Source organism: Pectinophora gossypiella, chromosome 18, assembly GCF_024362695.1.
Source record: "Pectinophora gossypiella chromosome 18, ilPecGoss1.1, whole genome shotgun sequence".
Classification (NCBI taxonomy): domain Eukaryota; kingdom Metazoa; phylum Arthropoda; class Insecta; order Lepidoptera; family Gelechiidae; genus Pectinophora; species Pectinophora gossypiella.
The window spans coordinates 10,266,070-10,292,238 of NC_065421.1; the positions used below are offsets into that span (position 1 = coordinate 10,266,070).

The 26,169-nt window shown below is 36.4% G+C and overlaps 1 protein-coding gene across 1 annotated transcript in view; it reads right to left on the reverse strand.

Moving 5' to 3' along the window:
- The window catches only part of LOC126375144 (homeobox protein prospero), a 113,114-nt gene continuing 86,945 nt past the window's right edge, over window positions 1–26,169 (reverse strand). The window contains exons 4-7 of the mRNA XM_050021995.1: window positions 23,337–25,857; window positions 21,710–21,864; window positions 843–987; window positions 1–589 (exon numbers count right to left, since the gene is read on the reverse strand). Of these exons, the coding sequence (XP_049877952.1) occupies window positions 410–589; window positions 843–987; window positions 21,710–21,864; window positions 23,337–25,781 (2,925 nt within the window). The 5' untranslated portion in view covers window positions 25,782–25,857 and the 3' untranslated portion in view covers window positions 1–409. The remainder of the gene's footprint in view (window positions 590–842; window positions 988–21,709; window positions 21,865–23,336; window positions 25,858–26,169) is intronic.

Below are 26,169 nucleotides of genomic sequence, written 5' to 3' on the forward strand. Positions count from 1 at the left end.
TGTTCAAAACTTAAGCAGTTAATATATTAATCGTTTTTTCCTTAAAGAATAAATCAATAAATGATTTTAAGATATACACAACTATAAAAACCATTTACGATACTTAATAATAATATAATAATAATTATATATAGCGAAATATATTATGTGCAGAAATAAAATTCTAGGTGACTTAAATTTTCTCTTACTCGTATAACCTAATGAATTTCCTAGGAGAGCGCAGGCGCGGCCGGTGGGTCGCGCCCCTCGACGTCCAACGTACAAATTCAAAACTTTTTTTAATAATTTAACTTTTTTTATCAATAATTTTGAATCTGAAGGCCTAAATGCGAGTGTCGTAAAATTTTGGTGTGCGAAACAATCGTCCAATGTTTTAAATGCCGAAAGTTGTGTGCGTCGCGTCGTGCGCTCACTCGAGTTGTTCGAGGAAGTTGGGCGACTTGAAGTACTCGGGCACGGGGTCATCGAGCCGCGAGATCACCTTGTAGATGGACTTCTTCCAGCTCTGCTCCGAGTCCTTGCCGCCCTGTATGGCGCGGTAGAACTCGCGCAGGGTCTGCTCGACCACATATCTGAAGTTTGGTGGCACCTGTAAATATTAAATAACCACCTTAGTTTCATTCATAAATCTTTTTTACGAGCCTTATAAAAATATGAAAAGGGCAAATATAGGGGGGTATAAAACTATTAATTAATTATGTACGACAGTATGAAAAACAAGATAAAATTGTTTAATATCACATCGCGAGCTCTAGCGAAGTAGTTAATGCCAACAAAGGTAAATCTACAACAAGTCTGTCTACAACAAATCTATAATTCTCGTTACAAGATAAGATCCTCACCTCAATGTGGTTATTCCTGTTGTAGTGCAGGTTGAGCACCCTGTAGAGTTCGGAGTCCCCGGCTACGTGGATGTCCTCGGCAGCCTTCAGACCCTCGCTGATGGCTTGCCGCGCGTACTTCTCCATCTGAATGTAGTAGAACTCTCTGCAAACAAAGAAACGAAACGTTAGAAAAAGGAAACAGAAAAAACAATGATTCTCTAATTTTGTCTATTGTCTTTTGAGACTGGTCAATGCTGGCCATGAAAGGTTTATCGCACGTTGTCGTTTATTCTACTTACATAGGTACCTATTTATAACGAATCGATAAGTTTAGGTGTACATTTTGGAATATTTTCGAAGTTTAATAAAGCTTTTGTGGTTGTAGTAGCGTTTAGTTACTTGATTGGAAACATCTATTTATACACATAATATTTGAATTGAATTATGTTATGGTCTATTTTTATGGCTATTATAATAATAATGGACTTAAGATTCTTTCTAGAACAAATATGACATAAATAACATTATTCATAATGGAAAAATCCGATATCCTTAAGCCTGGACTCAGTTATTTCCTTGTTATTATTATCATCATCCTTGGCTTTAAGGAAAATAATTTATAATCTCTTTTGAAATTATTTTAATGAGTACATTTTAAACATTGTAAGTCCGTTGAAAATTTGAGTGACAGAAAAAACAAAACGTCGTTGGGTGCAGACATTGGCTAACGACGTAGGCATGTGAACGCATAGGTACCTACAACAGGTAGACCTGACAGTGTGACACTTCACAGCACAATGGAAATAAAAAGCCCTCGAACGTCGAGGGCGGGAAAGGATTTGATTAGCCATTTTCGCTCACTCCGCTTGCATCGCATCGCTATCTTCGCATCGCTTCGCCTACGAGAGCGGATCAAGTGTCTCGGGAGGCTAATTACTTACGAGTTCGCATTCAGACAGGCTAATTCAGTTTTTCGCGTTTCTGCAAGTGTTGTGGCTGCTCTAGTGGGACTTTTTGCTGTATAAAAAATACTGAGCCGGAGACAAAAATGGAAAATTTTAAATTATGGATGTATTTCAACGGTTTTGCGGTTAGACATCTAACACTTCAAAAGGTGACGGCTAAGAAGTTTAAATATAATTTAAATAAAAGGAAAATCTAAACAAATACTTTTTGTATTACTTCCTTATACCAACGACATGATTAACTATGATCATAAATAACTTACACGCTATATTTGTTACAAAACGGTAAAAAAATGATAACCAATCAAAAGACACCGTATATCCTAATCCACTTGCGAGACAGAGAGGTGTCGTTTATCTCTTTCGCACACTGGGAGTCTGTCTATTATTTTTTAATTGGCACTCCGCGCGAGATTGCAGCCTTACTAATTGACTAAGTAAATGAAGTGTCTAAATAATTAGGAGTCGTTTTTTGCCGGCGCGAAGTGGCGCGGAGCACTGTGCGCTTCAACAGCTTTGATGTACCTCCGTATTTTTATATCTATAGGTACCTAATTAGAAAACAGTAAACGCATTGAAAAATGGCGTTTTGAGACTAAGATTCGGTTTTTCTGTAGAAAGCTTTTTTTATTTGCCTTGTTTAATAACTAAAGCTCTATAAAATATTGTCTTTTCATTTTAATGGTAATAAATTATCATACTTATGTGGGAATGGAAAGGTATTATGCATGGAAAGGAACGTTTGGAGCGAGAAAGTATGAGAGAGAGAGAGAGAGAGACAGAAATAGGAAGCGGAAGTTGTTTTACTTTTTATATATATAGATAAGATGGCGAATTGTGAAGGTGTGTAGCGTGGGTGTGATTAAAATAAAAGATATATTAAAAAGGAGTGTTTTAATTGAAGACGACGAAGTCCCTTCCTACACTTATACTTATTTTTTTTATATTTTACATTATGTTACTTCTAACCACAGTGCATAGAACTAATAACAAACTGAGATTAGTCACAGTGTAATAGTTTTATAGCTAGCTCATTAATTGATTCATTAGTTTGAGAGGCTATAAGTATCTTCAGATGTGACATGACGTTTAAAATAATTTTACTGTTAGTAATTTAGTTATTTTATGATAAGTATTTGAACATGTGTTGAATAAGTCGCTCCTTCAAGTGGAATATTTTTCTTATCAGACTTTATAAGTATAGAAGCTTCAATATTTTATTTTTTTAAACTTAGTAACTTTAAAATATACTTTTGAAAGTTGATGTATACTGTACAGATTTCCTTTATACTAATTGATGATGATAATGTCAAAGTATGTCTTATACCTATATATTTACCATGTTTTAAAATCTTATGTATACCAAAGCGAGTCATTCCCAACACAAGTACTCTATTGTTAGATTAGATTAAAAATACCTAAGGGATTATATTCGGGTAGGTACAATCATGAGTAATATCATGTATCCACTTTAGAACCCTGTCGCACTATCATATTTGTCATTTTAATGAGGCTTACGGTTTAATTTGTCAAAAAGTTAATGTGACATGGTATCAAAGTCACATATTAATACTCGTGACCGTACTATACCAAGAGCAGACTGGGTAATATAACTTATTGTGTAAACTAAAACATCGCGCGGATGAAGCGGCGCACCGTTAGTTTTAAATATAATTTAATGAGACAAATAGGTCATTACTACGTGATATGAATAGGAAAACCATAAACAACGGGACGAGACACGTGTTTTTGACGTAACCAGAGAATTTACCTGTCATTATTATATCACGTTGGTATTACAGAAAGCGCTCGGTGGTGTGTGGGTACGGTCACGAGTACTAGTATGTAAACACTTTGAAACCATGTCACATTAACCTTTTTGACAAATTAAACGGTAAGTCTCGTTAAATGTCAAATATGATAGTTCGATAGGGTTCTAAAGTGGGTACATGATATTGCTCATGACTGTACTCAGTTCTTGCGATGGATGTAGGTACCTTTGACTACCCCAATTGGGATAATAGACGTGAGCTTATGTTATTATTAGATGACTTACATGAGTTGTCGGAGTTCGTCTGTAATATTCAATGAGCTTCTTCTTCTTTGCGAGTCGATGGCGATCGAAGCTAAATTTTTGCTGACCAATAATTGGCTTAACCAAAGTTACTTACCTATTAGGTATACATTAATGGTAATTTTAATGAAAACGTAGCGAAAGTCTTTATCTGAATATCAGAAGTTTATTAATATGAAAATAAGTAGGTTTTGAAAAGAAAATTTAGTGCGAATTTTCTTGTGAAATCAACCCAGTAAGATAGGATCGATCACGTAGTATTTGAATTACGAGTACTTAGTAAGTAGTCGACGATACCCACATAGTCGATATGCGGGTCGAGATAGACTAAACGAAAAAGAAAGTAACACGACGAAAGTTAAAAGAAAAAACGAAATGGCAGAATGGACAAAGACAATTAAGCGACTGCCTAGTTTAATTGTAAGAGGAATAAAGAAATAAGAAGAACCCCGGAGAAATAGAGACACAGATAATTAAGTGTCCTTTATTACAAGAGAATAAAAAAAAAATTACAAATCACAATAGAACCTTCATAAAGTTATCGTTTTAAGAAAAATATTATATTTGAATTTTGAATATTCAGAACCAGAACAATATGCTTGTTTAAATAGTTTAGGTATGTATTCTAAGTTTGAAATATCGAAATAAAGGAATGATAAAACCGTTACACTATCAGCTGTTCCCCTTTACGATTGTTCAAATCCAACGTATTTTGGCAAACGTAACATAAAATGCAATTTTCAACTTTATCTTATCCACATAGTTTGTAATTCTCTTTGACCCATTTTTGGCGGGTAATATACAAAATCAAATTCACAAAAAGATGAATAGCAAATTGATAGTTTTTACCATTTCAATTTGGACTTAAATTGTTGCTGCGAAAGGTTAAATTTTGCCCAAGACATGGTTCCATTGTCCCATATTTTCTTGTACCTGGTCTGAACGTCTTGGGATCTTTGTTTAGTTCGCAGTTGCTGTTTTTTGTTAAGAAAGCAAAAGTATAAGGAACTGGGTTTCTTAAGAAAGATTCTTTTATAAAACTGGCATTGGAGCGCGTCTTAAGAAAGTCATTCTTAAAAGTTTTGAACTTTGCAGGACTTTGTATCGGACTTAATTTAATTAAGAGAATTGCGACTTATTTAAGTTTGATTGTGCTCCTTGTTTTAAATACCATCTATGTATTTTACAAACAACCTTAACATGATCATTATTAACATAAATTCTGACTTCTGACATTCATTCTATAAATATAACACGTGTCTTAAACGAATCGAAACAAAGTAGTACTTATAAACAACGCTGACACTTTATAGACTAAGAAATCTTAATTAAAGATTGTCAAACTAAAGATTTAGAATTTATTAAGTAACAAAGTATTTTCGACGTGTAAATGAGTATCAGGGGGCTAAGAATCTCAGAAGTAATGTCTACCACAAGTAAAGTACCCCTCATGTATATGTTCCCGTGAGAACTTGGCTTGAACGAGACAACTATAGACCGTGCGCTCTTTTAGACAAGGCATTGAAAAAGATATTACTTATTTATTCATAAATTAATTAATTTAATCGTAAGCAGAAAAAAAATTCTTAAGAATGTCTCTAAAGAATGCCAGTGACATGATAACACATAAATTCTAATTAATAATATATTCAAATATAGATTAAAGTTTGTATTAATTAAAGTATAATACTATTTAATTATAATAATTAAACCACAAAGTGAATGATGTATTTACAAGGTTTCCATAGTAACGACTTCATCTCCCTATATTCACTCTTATTGTGGTTTACTTACTTATATATCTTCTTAGTAAGTGGTTGTAGATAATTTGCTAATTATGCCGTATTTTTCAGAAAAAGATTGTTTTAATGTGGATGCATTTTACTGCTATCTACATTTTATAGTAAAGCTGTTTGAACAAATATAATCAATTTAGTTAATTCAAAAAATTGTGGCGTATCATATTTTTTTCTAAATTCAGTTTTATGTCGGCAATCACTAATCACGTTAATTTGTTTTTTTTGAGATTCGTCCTATGCGAAATTGCTGTCCGTTCTTTGAGATTGTAAGGTCTATGGCCAAGTCGGGGCCAAGACGTTAACTGAGGGGTTAGAGAATTGTTTTTTTTTCAAGTTTCTTCCCTTCCATTGTTGACTTATTCGGTGCGAATACAGTCTTGTGATGGAATTGGAACCTGAATTCTGTTTTTGCCGTTATGGGGTTTTGTATTCGCATTTGGAAACGGTGAAGATTTTGATTTTGTCATAGGATTCTTGGACGATGAAGATGCTGATCTTCATGGTATTCGAAATTAGGTAGTTTCCTAGGTCAAAGATAAATAATGAAATTCTGATTACTAAATCAAGACAGATCTTTTAGGTTTTTGGCACCTAAGGTGCCAAAAATGTTTTTTTTTTTCATTAAACTTATTTATACATTTTAATAAAGAAAAATATAATAATTAGTGCGACATTCTGTCACGTTATTCTATGACGTCAGATGTTGCTTTTTCATACAAATTCCATAGTAATTTCGTGTTTTGACGTTTATTAAAAAGTACCTAACTGATTTGACTACTTGGAAACTATCCTATTGTCAAATCTTTACAGCTCAGAAAACCCACAATACCTAATTAGTATTTACTACAACAACAACACAATACAATTATAAATTATTAATTTGACGAAGCTTGTGTCTGGATTTCATTGACTATCTGTAATTATATTTTTTTTACGAAGCCAGTGGTGGAAGCCTAGTCTTTTTGTTTCTTTTTAATATTTTTGAACCTACAATAGAACAGAATAAATGTTGATTCGTAAGACTGTAAAATAAATTAAATAAAATAGTAAACTATAACTTGAATAAAAATGAAGTAATGAATAATTATTCACGATTATTCTTCACGGGAAAATGGAATAACGCTTTGGAGAAATAGCCGAAGTACCGGGGTAAGCAGAGACTATGGAATTCCATTTGCTTCGTATTTTTATATACTAAATATGGTATTAAATAATATAAATTACAAGAGAAACAAAATACAACGCAAAACTATTATCAATAAGCACAGAAGTAAACAAGATTACTGAAATTGGGTCAGTTCATGTACTTATGTTCTTTACAAGTTTATTACTGCAACTTACGGTATGTTGGTAATATGCGGGTATCGAACACTTGCCTACAGAGATAAGGGCTAAGAATATTGTACTGTTTTCCTTATGTTTTCGTGTGTTTGTTAGTACATTTTATTCTAAATCGAAAAGCGAAGCAGTGCTTTGGACTGACCGTTGATGAACGGTCAGAAGGTCATTGCAGAGCCTTAAGGGAGCTAAACCTTCTCTCTCCCTTAAAAATTCTTGTATTATCTTGATGTTATGACGAAGAGAATTTCCTTTGTATTTTAAAGCAATAAATTACTATTGGCTTTATTGTTTACATGGTACCTATTGATTATAAAGGGCCTGATCGAAATTAAAAGTTCATATCTAAAGGTGTGTAAGGATATCATTTTTGTTATATTATCTGAAAAGTTTATTTTTTAGTAAGTATGTTAATGCTCCATACCCCCTCCGGTTATGAGGGGAAGCCCGTGGCCAGCTGTAGAGTTTAGGTATGCTTTTTATGTAAGTACAACATAATCCTATAGTAGACTTCCTCACGTCTCGCTAGCTGCATACAACATTCTAAGTTACTCATTTCGTCTCAACCAAGCGTAATATGAACTACGCGCTTAATAACAGTTGCCAACTACCACTTAGCCACTTATAAATAAAAAAACGCCCCATTCCATACTCAGCATTCGTTCAGAAAACTAATAAAGCTGTAACTTTGGGCGGTTCGGGGAAATAGTTTGCAGACGTACAGCCTTCCGAAACGCTCATTTCAATCGTTGCCAAATACAATGGTTATTAAAACCTGATGCTGGACTCAATGATACAGGGGGAGGCATTACTCTGTACGTATCTATACGGTGTGGGAGTAAGTCGTGGCTACGTGGTGTAACGTGGCTGTGTGGGTGAGTGGACGACGGCCGGCCGGCCTGTGAGAGAATGAGCGGTGGGGCAGAGTAATCAACGGATAACAGAGACGACCGCTTCTTTTTTTGTTTTTCTTTTTTTTTGACTTTGAAATAAGAAGTAGCTGTGTGAGTCATGAATGTTTTACCGTAGCGTATTCACAAGACTAGTAGTAAGTAGTTCAGGAAAAGCCGACATTAGATTTTCCTACGGTCTTTCCACTATGATTGTTCATTACGTCGAATAAATGTAACCGATAACGTTATCGCTTTGTAAAACTAGTAAAATTACACGTGCATACAGAAAACTTTCACACTAGAACATTTCTGCGAACAAAAACGTTCGTCAAAACAGGTTATTAAAGAAGTTAATTTGGGGCGGTCGAAAAGTCGAACTTTGCGAGTTTCGCCTCTGGATTTTTGCGTACTCTGTTCGAAAAGTTGTTCGGTGGAATGCACACATGCACAGAACACACACAGCTGCAAGTAAAAGCGAGTAAACTAATACCAGGCGGATTAATGCTTCAGTTAGTGAAAAAACTTTTTTTCAGACCGAGCCGGCCGGCACAGGGGCGTATTTAGGCAGGCCGGAGTGGAATTACGCGTAATGTCGTGATAGAAACACAGAAGCTTAGATGTGTTTATTATTTAAGATGTAGGAGTGATTTAATAACGTAGGAGTTTCTGTGATAATTAAAGCTTGATTCGGTTCTGAGGTAGGCGAATTCGGGACTCTGCATTTACACCTGCAGACGTGTGCCATATTTTCAATAAGGTTATATTTATGATTGCGGTTATGTGTGGTGTATAAGGGAACACATTTCCTCAATAAAGTAACTTTGATGTAAACATACACGTCCACTCCTAGCCAGTTATGTTTAAGTCCCCTGTAATACCTAAGTACCTGTAATTTTCTTATCCGCTGAAAAGGAGAGACATAAACATGGCATAACATAACATGGCAGGCAACAAATTTATGAAAAACCCTTCCAAAGTGTATAAGGCCAATAACCCGACAGAATTAAGTTGACAGCACACGTCAAAAGGGTTGCATATCAGCGAGATACCTATTTTATTCGCCCGGCCTATTCATTCATTCATTTTAAAATTTAAAGTTTTCTTTAAATTTTGAATGGAAATACTGTCAATATAAAAATAAATCTGTCTGTCAAATATCGTTCTCATTGTTACTTAATTAATCAAGTAAAATGAGATTGATTTTTGATCATCTTAGACTGGCTTCCATTTCTAGATTAGCATTTTATAATTTATCTTTGACCCAGTCAAATACTCTATTAACAATTGTAAATCATCCGTCCCTCTCCTTTTCGGTGGATAAGAAAATGACGGGTATAACTTGAAATAAAATTAGGAGGTGTCTGCAGGAATCGGGGCCATTCTCGGGCCATACATCACTGAGTGGCGGTGTAAGTTTATACAACATTATTCAGTGACATCAGGTAATTTACTTACAAAAAAAAAACATACTATTAAGGGACTTAAATAGGTCAAACAAAGTGGCGATTTAACAAAATATTTTTAGTAACTGCATTATTAAGCATAAGTACCTATGTAGACTCAATTTCTAGCCATTAACCTAGCATCATTCTGTCGTACTTAGGACACATGTGACATTCCAAAAATGCGCGCAAAATGCGGGTACGTTAAACGACTTGCCACTTTCTCGTGAATATTTTACCTTATCAAGAATAACGGAAAATATAAGCAAAGCAAGTTTTGAAAATAAATGACTTCGCAATATTTTGTCTTTGAGTTTTCAATAGGCACTATGTGCGTGCCCATTGCGGGATCATATCTGAACTTTGAGATTTTGAGTGCATTAGGAGTTAAATCCAGGATGGATTTATAATTAATTTGTAAAAATGCACTCGTTGAGTAAGTTTGACAAGAGAACAATCTAGTCAAATAAAATACTTTTTTACGAAACCGAATAACGATACATTTCGATAGAATTTGTATCGAATAGGTTTACACACAAGTATCACGTCATCTATAAACGTGTTCAAACGTCGTACTCTTTATTATGTAATTCTTAATTAAAACTCGTAAATCAGCCAAAAAAGAAAATGATATTTATTTTTAAACATCTTAGGCTGGCTTCTATTTCTAGATTAGCATATTTTTATAATTTATTTTTGACTCGGTCATCTAGCATATTGACGGTATACTATGATTGCCTACGATTTAAAATGTGGAACTTCAATACCTGTTGACTTCTGGAGATTTGTGGTTCTACCCACCCTTAAAAGAATGGGCGAGCTCTCTAAATCAGTTGAAATTGATGAGGTATGTCTCGTTTTTGGAATTTCCCACAAGGGGAATAATACAATAAATAACAAGAGTACGGAAATCCGTTTCCGCGATTTACACTCCGGATTCAACAAAGATACGGATTAATAATATTTCCAATAAAAACATTGTTATATTATGTAAGTGTATGGATAAACACTACTTATTGGAAATACACTTGTAACATGTATTTAGATAACATAAAGCGTACTTACATGGTTTAATCTATCTCTATATACAGAATGTCCCTGGGCAATCATCGTTTTTCCAAATACAAACGAATGCTAATTTCCATGTTCATCAATTATCAAATTTATCATGTATCAGAATTTGAATACAGAACCAAGTACTTTACTGTCTTTTGTTTTGATTCCCGCACGAACGATACAACAATAAAGTACTTATTTAGTTCTGAATTCATATTCTGATACATGATAAATTTGATAATTGATGAACATGGAAATTAGCATTCGTTTGTATTTGGAAATGCGATGAAAATAAAAGCACTGTACATTTGTTGACAGATCAAGTCATCAGAAGACATTGAAGTCCTAACTAGTCATCATCATCGCATCCTGAAATACCTCAGTCCCTCTCTGTCCTCACTCCCTCTGACCGTCGGGCCTCTGTCTTGTGCCCTACGCTTCAAAAGTTCCGCTCATTTGAGTACTCTCCGAGATTTTATTACCCAACTACTCGGTATTAAAATTTCGAAAAAAAAAAGTTTAAACAGATGGTAAAGGGTTGGGATGACCGTTCATGGTTACTTGATCACTGAATCAGTTAATTTGAACCCTGTAGTGCTGTTAAGAGACAGTTTTTGAACCTTTGAGTCTGGGAGTACTTGAAAGTGTACCTTGTGTCGGAAACTTTACTTAATTTTAAAAATATACTTTTTTGCGATGTTTTTTCTAGTATGCATCCGGTGATGATAAAAAAATTAACTCTAATGAGTTTATAATTAAAAAGGTAGAGTTAAGAAATGGATAGAGTTTGGCTGAGAAAACGTAGAATTTATCGGCGCGTCGTAAAAGTCGATCGCCTTTAGTCGATTGCGATTATTCTGCCTGCCAGAAACATTAATTCTTCATTCGAAGAAGAGTTCAAATAATTTCTTTCACCTTTTCATTAATCTATCTCTGTGAAATAAAACAACTAAGTTGAATCATGTGTTGTAATCTCTAAATACTTACTATAATTAATTTACCGCCACGATATGTTTATCTACATATTATACATATATTATATCTTCTACCATACGTCAACTGCTTGCGCGAGTAACGGGGTTTTACTTAAGTTATTTCCCATGGGTAACTTACTTCATTACAATTACTCATTTATTTATGTTAGGATAAGATTTTTCATTTTAGTTTAATGTTTATTGATTTTTTTCGGTGTAAAAAGAACATTACGGTTATATTTATGTATGATTGATGAATGTGGAGGAAGCAAGAGAAGTGTGTCAGGATCGAAGCAAATGGAATTCTATAGTCTCTGCTTACCCCGGTGGGAAATAGGCGTGAGTTTATGTATGTATGTATGTTATATTTATGTACTGTTTCCTTTGATGATTATTTTACTTAGCAATAATTAGCTTGAAAATAGGTAAAGATTTTTAAAGCTCTGTCTTTAAATAAAGGTGACTAATGTAATAGAGAATCAATACTAAACTGGTAAGTTTTCTCATATTATTATTATGTGTCTATTTCGATTTTTTTAATCAAATATGAAACAAGGATATATTTCGAGTGTAGTGCGTCAACATATTACGTAGTCGTTTCTCTAATTAATCACGTCTTAGGGCGCGACAGAATATCGTTTGGCACTTCAATAATTTCCCATGTGAATACGCCTACCGCACCTTTTCACTGTTTGATTTCTTACCTACGTTTCCGCGTACCTCTATTACTGTTGTATGTTTATATTGTGCTGCCTTCTGTTTAGATATTCCAAATTTAAACATATATATTTTTTTCTATTTACTTTTTAAATCGTTCAGAAATGTGGCGTTGTTTTATCGTTTATTGTCTCTTGTAAAATTATTTTTAAACTAAAATGAAAACGTTTTTATGTTTGGAGTTAAACACACGTAAATTTTGAATAATTATTACATTATGATCCCATATTTTTAACCATATTTTAAAATAAATAAGATCACATTTGAAGGTCTTATGGGATTGGAGGAAACGGCTTCAGTGCGATATGGCCACGCGCCGGTCGGTCAGTTTCCGCTCACATGATAAGAGAAGGAATGCGAGTAAATAGATATTTTTAGTTCTGAGAAGACATGACTTGTTCAGTTGTTCATTTATTATTTTATGCAGATTTTTTCCTATTATAAAACTAATTTTATTTTAATTATTTCTACAATACAAATATTTATATATTGTTACTTAGTTCAACGAGCTTCTGTAAAAAAAAAGTCATCTAGCTACTTACAGACGGTGATAATATATAATATTTCGTGCTTATTAAGTTTATAACAAGGCAATAAAGATTTTATACATCATGAAAACACAGCATTGGGTTGTTCAACATGCGAGGTCGAGGCACGCCTTGCGTAGTCTCGAAGGAGAGGGCGCGTCGTTCTTTCATTAGTGTCTACGTTAAAAAACCTTACGTTTCTAAATGACACACACGACTTTTGGGCGGGAACGTCACGCGATTTTTGTTTTTTTCCTAGTTGAAGATAGCGGGGCAATGATGTCATTCAGCGTTACTACACTTACTGAATAATTTTTTATTTAATTTTGCATTATTTATGGCTACGTTAATGTCCGTATTTATATATTTTGCGGTACATTAACCAGTAGGTAGGAATTACGTTTACTGATACATATATATTTACAATAATGTATGCTTGATAAGAATAGTAGGTAAGCATGATTTGTTTACATTGATATAATATGACGTCGAATTGAATTAGCTTTAAAGTTTAAAAAGATTTTAATTCTAATTTTGAATCGCTTTTTTGCTTTTTTACCAGATTTAGCGTGATATTTTTTAAAACTTAACCAGTTGCCTACAGTGTGACGTCAAATAACGCGTGGTAATTAAAAAGCACCTAATGCCCCATCGAAGACAAGATAAGGTCGGGCGGAAGACACCACTTCAGTAATTACTCTTTCATTAGTTGATGGATAGCATATATGAGTTGAGACTATATCGAATAGAGCGTAGGAGGTATGTTCTACTTTTTTACGTGACTTATTGTAAAATAGAGTTGATAACTTAGTCAAATGAGATACTTTTTATGAAACGTCACTATACATTTAAATATGGAAGTACTGTGGTTTGACGTCATCAATAAATGTTGTCAAATATCTTAGTAACTTTTGCGTAATTTGGAATTGATATTCTTAAATAGGTAAGTCAAAACAATGAGATTGGATTTCTGGCATTTGCTTTAGATGGTTCAATACTTGACCGGACCTAAGGATTACCTACAGAATGTGTGAGGTCGATAAAGAAACGAAAAAGAAAAGTTTATTATTTTATTCTTTTATGAGATGAATGCAATCTGTTTTCTATTTAATACATACTTAATAAATTTGAAAATTTACAAATTAATTAATAAATGAAAGGTATTGTTAATTTGCGGTCAGAATATAATTCATAGACAATGTTGTCACCGTTTTATATTACTAACATATGTTTTATTTTATCACATGTTGGGTAAATTATATTACTTATATTGTGTAAGTAAATTAGTCATCGGCGTATTTGCCAAGTGACAGATTTTCACTGTAATTTCAAAAATTTGAAGAAATATTGATAAATATAATAATTGTATTTAGAGTTAATATTGAAATCTTTGGGCACGTTGCAAATTGAAAACAAATTAGGCACAATTAGATTATCTAAAGCTCGCAGAGTAAAAATAAACTGTATACCCAAAAAAAAAATATTATATTTTCCACTAGGCAAGTCATTGTAACGAACACCCTTACGTTCCATTTTACGCTCTTTCTTGATTACAACGATAAGTAGAACCGCGCCTTGCGTGTTTTAATTATATTATTAACGACGATGTGCGCCGAAAGGCTAATATTTTATAATGGCCAGCGTATCGCAATGATATGTAAATATTCTGCCACACCCATGAGCCTATTACTTCGTCGCGTGTGGACTAATTCGGAAGTAAAGACACATAGTTGTACTACAAACCAGTATAAGTTCAACTACGACCCGAAATAAAACAGCATAGTACAGCATTCCATCAGTGGAAACTTTCAATTTATCTTTCCAAGCAACGCCTAAATACAGTGTCGACTTAGACTGGTCGTTCCGTTCCACGGAATTCTTATGCTAAACAAATTAACTCACAAATGGGATTGGCTGCGACATTTCAAGTGCTTAAGTAATTAGCAGTTTTTTTTTCAAGGAAAACTACTCATAAGCTTCCTCGGGTATTAATTACTGGAGGTGTTCATACGAGAGGCTGAATATGCGACTACTTGACGCCCCAGCCAGGCCTTATTAAAAATGTTAACACGCAAATTAGACTGTGCGGACGTTGCATTAGCTAACCGTTTAAAAAAGCTAGGGTTACTTATATTTTTAGATGTCGGGATGTCTCCACACGATAGGGGACGGTTATTGCGTCTAATTAGTAGAAAACTACGCACTCTTTCATTTTAATTTTCTTTGCACTTAGATCGCGTTTCAAGCGTGGCGAATCTAGTTTGAAAAATGTTAAATTTAAGTTTTTTAATTAAAAAATATTGGACTTATTCGCTAGCTAGTTAATGTAAGTTAAAAAGGCATATGAAAATTGCGACGTAAGGTTTGCAACATTTCCGTTTCCGACTGCAATAAGAGTTCTCAGTTGAGAGATTTTTATTCTCAGTTCAGTGAAAAAAGAAAATCTTGTGAAAATATTTTATACTTTATATGATCTTCACAATATTTATTTAACCGTATACTTAAGTAATATTGAACCATGCGCAATAAAATATTAGAATATAAGAAACAACAACTATGTTATAATTCAGATACAGTTTTTTTCTAGTTATAAAACACGAGGATTGTAAAGATTTCTCCGGATTTAATTTAAGCTAACTGCGCTTTCAAATATGGCGGCTGAGAACTAACGCGAAGTGTCACAGTAGAGTCGCCGTGTGTAGTAAGTGCCCGCCCTCGACTAGGTGGATGTGTAAAAAGATTAATTGGAGTGCCTAGGTCTAACAATTTGCGACGCCTTGCTGGCCCACCGGTAGGGTTACCAGGTGTAAAAATGTTAGACGGAATTGCCGTAGTCAAATATTATGCTAGTCTTTAAAATAATTTAGGTATGTTTTCTGTTTACATTTCTTCGAATCCTACTAAAGCTACAAGAAGATTTTCCAATTTAAAGATTCAGTAGATACTTTCCTAAGGTTTCTTTTAAGTAGATTGTCGATGAAAACATCAAACAAAAATAAATTTCGTAATTGCAAAACGTAATTAAATAATTATCAAACTTAAGGCAAGAGAAAAAGCTCTCATAAATCCAAACTCCAGTTATAACGGCCGTAAATCTTTTTTCCTGCCGAGTCCAAACATAGGGTTACCCTAACAGACCACTTGTGCAACTTAATTAAGCGAAATAACTTAAACACGATGCTAATTAGTTCTATCGTAGCTAATTCTAGTACTCTTTGTACGCTGGTTTCTTTGAGGCGACGTGAATTTGTCTTTGCGTCGACTTGCAAACGTTTGCGTTGACTTTGACTTTTGACGGCAAACAGTGAAAGAGGGAAGTAACCACCATGTTGCAGAGGGTTTCCTTTGTTTGTTTTGACATTTTTGTGTTTAGAATAGGCTATTTTGCACCCTAGTCAAATGAGATACTTTTTAGGAAACGTCAACGAAATACTGCCCTAGTGACGTCATCTATACAGCAGTCAACCATCCTACTCATTGTTATTTAATTCGTAATTAAAATTCGAAAATTAGTCAAAAAATAAAATGAGATTCTTAAAATAAAAATAAGGATTTTGCGAATATGGCTGGCCATTTTAGTATTATTTGGTTTACTCGACTTTTATCAGCTTTAAAACTATGTAAGTAAGTTTATTTATTTTTATTTCACAAATAAACAATCTATCCATTGAAATAAATTATAAACAAACATTATTTTAACACTACACATATACATATTAAATGAATTTCAACCTAATGAATTTGTTCTCTAACTTCAAAAGTCGCAACTAAGATTCTTTAGACTTTCCATCTTTTTATAAAAAACGTAAAGGTTTGCACACACCGGGCTTAGAAAGGCACAAGCATCTCTCGAGGCATTGAGGACTCGCCGACAAGTGGCCAGTTGTGTGGAGGGCTTTACATCTTGCCTCGCACCTTCCTAGAGTTTATCCTAGACGGAAATTTTCCTTTCAGAATTAAGTGAGAAACTGTATACTAGAAAAGAGAAGGGTAATATGTATTTAATTTCGAGGATTTTTTCATAAGTTCTAATAATGAAACTCAAAAAGTTTTTTTGTGTAATTACTACTATACCAAGATTTTTCTTTAAATAACAATTTTCTTATCAATACTGATTTTCAAAATTGAAAAGAAAATCCGACAAAACAACCTTCGCCTCTTTATGAAAAAAAGTAACATGTCAATCTATCCATCAAAAATATACGACTAAATTGATATCATACTAAATTAATACAATGGAAATCATGTGTGCACCATTTCTTTTTTTTACGATTAAATTAAAGCTGTACACCATAGTTGTCAGTGAGGGGACTAATTTAAGGGGGGTTGCTGACCACTAATCGATGTTTTCCGTAAATTTAAAATGCCATTTACTATTCAACCCTAAGTTGAGACACCTTCGCTTGTAATTGCCTTCCACTGTGGGGCCGCCTTTAGGAAAAGGTTCATCCCTTTTGAAAGAATTTTCCTTTCCTAGATTAATATATTTAGTTTCAGATTTTGTATTAAGCATTACTAAAATATCTCTAATATTTAGCTAATAAAACTCAGTGATTCATTACCAAGGTGATTTTATAGAATTTTGGGCTTTTTTTGTGATACCTGTATAGTTCATTAAGCGTTGACGTATTATGTTTTAACAAATAACACCGATAAAAAATAAAACGATATGTTATTCATCCATAATCGGTCATGAAAATAATTGACTAAATAATTTTGAAACAATATTTTATGTTTTGTGTCATGCGTATTTCATCATCACCAGCCCATTAACGTCCCCACTGCTGGGGAACGGGCCTTCCCTATGGATGGATAGGGAGATCGGGCCTTAAACCACCACGCGGGCCCAGTGCGGATTGGTGGTTATCAACGACTGCTAATGCAGCCGGGACCAACGGCTTAACGTGCCTTCCGAAGCACGGAGGTGCTCGAGATGAAAACTTTTTTTTTGTGGTCACCCATCCTTTGACCGGCCTTTGCGAAAGTTGCTTAACTTCAACAATCGCAGATCGAGCGCGTTTACCGCTGCGCCACCGTGCTCCTCATCCGTATTTAATGTAGATTATTTATACTGATATGGTAACACCACGCTCACTAACTGCGGCTCTGTGTCCATGCGATTGTAGAGTGACCCTTTCAGGTGGCCTTTCAGAGATGTTTATCGCGAAGGAAATGGCCGTTTTCCGTTGTCCACAATGCACCCATTAACGGACAATACAAATGGACTAAGTTGTTCCTCGTGTTTCAAAGAAACGTACATTTTACAGATGTCTTCAGAAATCACGAACACGAATTTTGAGTTTTATGCGAATACTTATAACCTGCTTATAATTTATGCGAATTATTTCATTGTGTAGATAATTGTATAAAAACTTAATTTTAAAAATACAATGTTATACACGTTTATCTACACTTATCTATATTATAAATTTAGTTCTCGAATATTTAGTTATTAATTAATGAAATTAGAGGACAAAAGTCGTCGTACTTTTGAAATAGGAATTAAACAAAGATGAAAATAATATACATTTGTATAAAAATAGACAGAATAGACAATAGCACTACGTTTTGTACCTCTAATCCTCTTTCGAAACAAATATTGGTGATATAGCTTTCTGCGTAATTTCTGTACGTTATCAAAAGCTTTTACAACTTGTCTGTTTTATCTAAGATAATGATAATACCTTGAGATAGCAGCAGCTTTAATATAAAAGTTGTTTTTATCACAAGTGTTGAACACACATTGTCATGGTGGACCTATTTTGAAACCGCTCGAACTCACCTATCGATACCGTGATTGAGAACACGTGAATATCATCAGCTAGAAAACCTTTTTCTATGAACTATTAGGTAACCAATCTTGAAAATAAGTATATAAAAAATAATTGGAAATAATAATATAATATATTTGCGTTTGTAGAACGGAATATCAAAAAGAGTATATTTAAGAACTTTTGGCTAATGTTTCAGTTATCTGTAAAATAATGCTTAACAGTATACAAAATACACCCATCATACCTATTAGTGCTAAACAGAACATATAACAATATACAAATGAAAAAATAAAGAAAGTTAATTTAATTTATTGGTCAGAGTTGAAGTCAGAATAGTGACACAGATATGTAAAGAAGGGGAAAGCTTATCATAGAAGCTAGGGGCTCAGACAGGTGCTTTTATCACTGGACTTAGATAACGCGAAATTATTGGAATGAAATCAATACTCGAGGGATTTTTCCGTCACTTATTGAGCTTACTTTCAAGGATTTAGATAAAATCTACTCTATATACCTAACTTTGATGGACAAATATTGAGCGTGAAAATAGCTGTACTATTTTTAGCCGTTATTTTTAATTTGTATTTGGAACTGATTTTAAAATTAACTCCGCGGTTTTCTTTTTTTTTAAACGAGCGTTTAGAGAATATACTCGTAACCTTTACTTTTTAATGTCAAAGACTTTATTTTCCTTTGATATCTACAGAAGCTTTTCTATAATTTCCTAGAAATTTTAATGTACCTACTTACCTAACCCCTGGACTATTCTTTATAGAAAATTAAAGGCTAGAGTATCCCCTTGTTTGTGTTAGAACCTGTGGTTTCTTTTATAATTTATTGCAATTTAAACATCGACTATTCTGATACTATATAGACACAACGTGAAAATGAACACGTCTTATGGAAAACATGTTTTTTTTTGTCTATTTACTGAACGTCTACTTAATAGAATACCATTTTTAAGTAAGGTTTAGTTAAGTGTTAATTGTATATATATTTTATATTTTTATTTTAGTTTTAATCAATTTTATTTTTGTTTTGATGATAAGTTTATTTTTGTACTGTAAGTAACTATTTTATTTATGGTGTAAATAAAGTTACGCAGCATTTAACCGTGTTTTACAAATTTCTTTATTGTATAGATATTATATACGAAACAAAGAGAAAATTAAATCGTAAAAATTCTGACTCGGAATTGCGAATCCGAAATGACGTCGTAATACGAAAAGAAAAGATTTTAAAATCTCTTTTTCTCAATATTATTAGATTTACTATTTTATTCCAATTTTAATTAAATAGCATCCCCTTGGTCCAGCAGTGGGACGGATATAGGCTACTTATATATGTATGTACGTAAAGCGTCCCTAGATATCTGAATAGGAAATTGACCATTCCTTCGTCTGTATTGACTTAGCCCCTTTCTAATTGAGCTAAATGGACTAGCAATCACATCTTTTACGGTTTAGTGGTATAATCTAATAATGACACAGTAACGGGTTGTGAATTCACTATTTCCTAATTATCAAAATCAGGGCGAGGGTGCGGCCCTTAAGCCTTGCTCACAATAAACGCGCGGACGCGGAAGCGGAAGCGGGCACGATCTTTGACTTTTTTTCCAAGAAATGTATTCTGGTATTGGAAGGCCAAGGGGAGAATTCTGAGGACTTTCCGGCAACCCCACCTGCTCGTGGATTGTGAATACTTATGTTTATAAGATTACTATTAAGTAGATCATAAATGGCATTAACTGTTCAGTCGGGCAAATGCACTGGGGGTTTTCACCCGGGCCTGAACCAACAACCGCTCTATGTAACTACTCGTACTTATTAGTAGTCTCTGTGCGAGTTTGTAACATTTTGTAGCGTGTTTTTTATCTGTTTCTTCAGCTATCTATAGATTGCTTTAGAGGCTAAAGCTTTTATTGCCGAAGATGGTCGGCATCTTAGGCAAGAGGTCACAACACATGTTCCTGTGTGGTTCTTGGTGCAAAGGGTTGCTATAGCGATTCAGCGCGGGACTTATAAAAAAGTTAGTTAAAAAATGGGTGCCTTTGCACCGGATAACACAAAAGCGGTACCTTGTTTAAAAAAAATAGGTTTCTTGTAGTTTTAGTATTTTGACTGTTAAATAATGTTCTTACATTTGCTATTTTATAGCGCTGTGTGCCAAAATGTTTATTGCGGAGCAGAGTTGGTGGTTTCCGCTTTCGCGCATGCATTATGGGTGGAGTCTTAAACGCAAACTGAGTTGAGGGCACGCACTTTTAAATAAACACGTGTTTATAGACAATTTTATGTTTGCATTTCTTATTTTATATTATGACGTTTTAATAGTGTATTTCATTTAACCAATTTCAGAAATTTTGTACATGTTCATAATATTGAAAGTCATGCAAATGTGGACTCTACATTCTTGAGGATACTTCATATTTTTAAAAATTATGCAAATAAATATTTTATCCTATATGATTTGTGCTTAAATTATTACCACCAAATATTCGAATTACAATATAATATAACCTAGCTAACTAAGTAAAAATATTTAGTAATCTTTAGACTAAAAAAAACAGCATTCTTATATCGTAAAAGAAGAATAAAATATTATATTTTAAACTAACTTTCAACTTATTCCATTTTTAAATTCAGAATCACCTTTTTTTTTTTTTTTTTTTTTTTTTTTTTTTTTTTTTTTTTTTTTTTTTTTTTTTTTTTTGACGTGACTTATTGTAGATTTGCCGCAGATGGCATTAACTACTTGGCCGGACAAAATTCAGAATCACCAAAACAGGGAAAATAATAAGAAAACTATCCATTGTTTTAAATAAGTAAATATCAATAGGTATTATTAGATAGCGAACAAAAATAATTCTAATCCAGGAGAGACAGAAGAGAAGATAATTCTAATGCAGAAAATTATTAAAAAGTATCTTTGATTCTTCGACTTTCATAGGCACGTTAAACCGTTGGTCTCGGTTTTTACTTAGTGATGTAATTACGTAGTTGTTACATGAGTCATGTCAGGGGCCTATGGCGGCTCAATAATAACCCAATAACCCTGACACTGGGGTTGATGGGGTTGGTAATCCACCTCACAACCCACACGACAAAAGAAGAGAAGATTGTCTTCCATGTGTGGGAAACATAATTTTATTGCTCTCTCAATTTTTTTCAGACCATGAATGTCACTTGACGTTTAGTGATGTGCCATAGGGTCCTACCACACTGGGACACCGTGATGTCCTAGTGAGATAGGGCCCTTATATAGTATAGTATAGAAATACCATAGAAAAGACTATGAAATTGTGAAAACTTAGTAAATTCACTTACCTAAAGTTGGAGAACCATTTGACGAGTTGTGCCGTGTTGTTCTTGTTGAACTTGATGTCAGGGAAGTACATCTTGAGGACCGCAGAGCTCGGATACCGGACCCAGAAGAACATCAGCTTAGCCTTGCGGAGGTGCATAGGCGTCAGGGTGGAAGAGTGCACTGGAGTTAAAGGCTTATTGTTTTTGGTTTGGCTTAGAACTATGTCATAGTAAATTATACTTTAGAAAATTAGAGACATTTTTTTTAATGGTAAGAATGAACCTCCTTAGTTTTATACGAAGATAATTTCTTTAGGAAATGTTTCCCAAGAGTATAACTCAGGAATAGTTTGTTATTAATAAAGTGTTATGTAATTTTATAAAAAAAAACTTTATGCCAAGAATAAGTGTAGGTAAGTACATTACATCACAGAAAAGTGTACGACTTCTTATTGAGAAAAAATAGCGTGAAAACCTAGCGGGTATAATAACGTATTTATGTAAACACAATTACATATTACAACTAGAACATATTCATCGATGCAAAATATTTGATTATGTAATCGTGAAGGGGCACAAAGAAAAAATATGATTAAATAGTAGTTAATTAATTCTAAAATAAACTTTATTTCGTATCTAATTAGCACAAATAGGTAAAAGCGACGCGTAAACATATAAAATCTGGGCGACAAACGAAATATTTCTCGATAACATATTTATATTTGTCGCTATCGCCCTGTAGCGATAAAACTAACGAATCTCCGATTACTGGTCAGGAAACTGCCTTCGTAAATGTAATAACAAATTTTAATGTTTATTTTAATTTTATTTAATGGGTAATTAATGAAAAGTGTGCGACGATAAAGTGACGATTTTTAACAACGTATTATTGTTCAATGGCTTAGATAAAGTAGGCTTGGCCTGTGGCACTATAGCCTGAATCTAGACTTCAGTTGTATACCTGGATTCTAGCAGGCTTTAATGAAGCTCTATAAAAGTAATCCGTTCGCATCTAATCTTATAATGTGCCTTAGCCGACATCTGTGTATGTTTACACACACTGGTCTAATATATGCGTATGGTAAAGTATTGTTATGTAAAAGCGAGGTAAACTAACGGAACTATAGTCGGGAATAAGGTAATAAAATATATAAATAATAAGGTAAGTGTAAATTTTGTCTTTAGCGTTGGCTGTTTGTTTCCTGTATTATTTATACTTAGACAAATAGCGAAGGGAATAAGAGAATCGTGGAAAACGTAGAAACCGCAGCACTTAGGGGGTTTCCAGAGTCGTAATACCTAAGCTAAGTAGGAAGTGTGTGGCAGTCGTAAGGTTAAACACTACAGAAATAAGATACCATTTGTCGTTTGCAGGATTTGAGCCCTCAGGGTATTAGCTCGGGTTTCGTTTACGTATCGAGTTGACCCGAAGAATGTTACGTATTAAGTATAATCGGTCTTAATATCGGACGAGATTGTTAGTAAGTAAATAACGTTTTTTCTTTTCTGTGTTATGTTACAGTGTGAGAGGTACTTAAGGGTTCGTGTGTGTTCGTATCTTTACCATATATGCCGTTAGAGGTCGACAGATATAAACTGAAAGAAAATATGATTAATGCTTTGTACGTAGACTATTCGAAAAGGATATAGTAGGCTGAACTCCGTCGTAGGGTAGGTCGGTGGAGTTGCAGTCGGAGTGGTCCTGCGAGTCCATGGGCTGCGTGTGGTGGGGGTGGTGCGGCACGTGCGCGTGGTGGTGGCGCAGGTAGTCTTGCGGGGAGGCGTGGTGCGCGGCGGCCAGCAGCGCCGGGTGCAGCAGCGCCGGCGCGTGCGGCAGCGGCGGCGAGTCCCGCTCCGGCGCCTGCGGGGACCGCGCCAGCCCGCCCCCAGCCCCGAAAAACGGCCCCGTATACGGCGAGAACACGTGGTTCTCGTTCAACGACGGATTCGGAATAGCCACCGACGTCGGCAGCGACAACCCCCCCGGGTACGGCCGCGGCGACGGCGACTCCGGGAACTTGCTCTCCGGCGACTGGCCCACGCCCTCGCCCAGGATCCGGCTCACCGTCCGAGGCGTGATCCGCGTGTCCGTCACCTTGTGCCGCTTCTTCTTCGGCGTCACGACGAGGCTCAGCGCCTCGTTCTGTTCCGGGTTTGGCTCGCGCTCGAAGTGACCATTCATGGGGCCGTACAGCGGCGCCAGCGGCTTCGGCGGCGTCTGGAACATGCCTGTCGGGGGACGCACGTGAGTAACGTGTCCGGGCCCGCCGCCGTCGTGCAGCGGGAATGCTGCGCTCGGCGTGCGGGGACCGTTCATCTGACTCATCAGCATCGGGTTGTGCGACATGAACGGCACGCCGTTCGGCGCGCCCGGGTGGTGGACGGGTTGGTTACCTGACATCTGCACCGACGGCCTCTCCGGCGGCTTCGGTGTCGGCGACTTCTGTTCCAGCAGCCGCGACGCCCGAATCAGGTCCTTGTTCAACTGTTCCGCTGCCGCCGCCGCCGCTTCAGATTGCTTGCCTAACATTCGCCGCTGGGTCACAAAACGGGTCACGATTGAGTCTATTAACGATGCGAGTGATGCCGTTATTTCATTTTTGAGCACCTCCGCGAGACCTTCCAGGTCTGCGCCTGCGCCCGATCCAACTGAGGAGTTGCTTCGTAACGCGTCCAATCTTTCAGCCAACTCAGACGAGAGCGGGGGTTTAGGAGTCTGCCCCAGCGATCTTTGTTGGGGTGAGTGCTGGTTCGACTGTGGCCTTTGTTGTTGACTTTGTTGATGTTGATGTTCGGCAGCTTCTTTCATTTGTTGCTCGAGGAATAGTTTCTGACCCACATTCAAGTACATGGCCGCGGCATTGTTGAGATGCTGATGCGGGTGACCCGGGTGCATGTGGTCGCCGTGGGGGAGGTGCGGCATGAGCGGCAGCGAGCCGTTGAACCCGGGCGGCAGGTGCGGGTGGCCCACGGCATGCGCGTGCATCCGCGCACTCATCACCTTGCTCATCACTTGTGACAACATGTTCGGTGCAACACTATTCGGTATCGGAGTAGGCGGAACTTCTTTAGCCGGAGACGCTGGCTCTGACTTAGGAACTGGATCTTCGATTTGCTCAACATCACTAGAAGCGCCGTCGTTATCGATCGTCTCGGATTCTTGTCCCATTCGATTGCACAGTTGCATATATTTCTCTTGCATCTCAGCTAGTTGTTCTTGCATTGTTCTTAACTGAGATTTTAAAGCGTTCTTTTCTACTAACTTTTGTTGGATGGGGGGTCGCTCACCGTCTTCGTCGGATTCGTCGGACACAGTCTGAGCACTGCTGCCGTGGCTGTACCGCTCCGCTGCACTGTCGTGTTGCTGCGGGTGGTAGAGTTTTCTTTTCTTGCATCCGTTCACTTGTGGTTGTTGCGGCGCAGGGCTAGAGCGCATAGTCGACACAATGTTCTCAACACGAGCACGTTTCACATCGAGCGGGCGTGGGGAAGAGCGTTGCACGTCACTATCACGTTCGTCCGGCTCGGACTTAGGCGCTAGGAGCCCGTCGTTGGACTGCTGGGTCGGCGGGGGTGAAGTCCGCGAGTCTCCAGCGCTTTCCAGCGCTAGCAGAGCGTCGTCCAGGTCCGGCCGAGAGTCACGAGACACGGGCCTTTCCGGCGAACGTTTTTCTTTTGGTTCATCGTTGTTATTATTCGCGAGCACATTGTTATTGTCCGGGGATAGGTGAATGAACTCCTTCTTGGTCTTCTGCAGGATGCCGCGCAGCACGTGATGCGCGATGTCTCCGCCGCTTGCTTCTTCGCCAGAGTCTTCCTGTTTCGGTACTCTCCCGAGGAGTTCGTTTAGCATTTCTGCCGGAGCGTATCCGGGTCCGAAGAGGCCGAAGTGCTGGCGGCCCTCGAAGATGGCGCCGTAAAGTCCTCCGCTCATGTGTGCGGCGCGCGCGGGCGCGAGTCCGTTCGTCGCGAGAGTCGAGTAAGAATTGCGCGGCTCGCCGGCGTCAACGCGCTGTCTGGCGCGTTTCTGTTTCTTTAGCAGTCTATCCGAGTAGGGCGCGTGAGAGTCGGCCTCCTCCTCCGATGACATCATAAGCTAGACGCGCCACGATTGGCCGCGCGGGCGGCGGGCTCGGCCCCACCGCGCTACTCGCGCCGCATCGCCCGCTCTGCAACAAGGAGGGGAGCGATCACAACACCTGCCCGTGCGCCGCAAGCCGCGTGCGCCTTGCGTGCACGCTTCCTTACACTATGCTCGGCTCACGTCGTATATTACGACTTATAAAACTTTTATACTTAGTACTAGCAACTTTCCAATAAAACTAATTTTCTCTAGGACACGCTTTCTATAAGACAAACACAATTATGTAGCACCTACGTATTTTTTTAGTTTATTGAACTGTTACTCTAACTTAATATATTTTTTAAAGAATGACATTTATCAAACTATTAACATTTGTCCCAAGTCATTTCTAATTCAA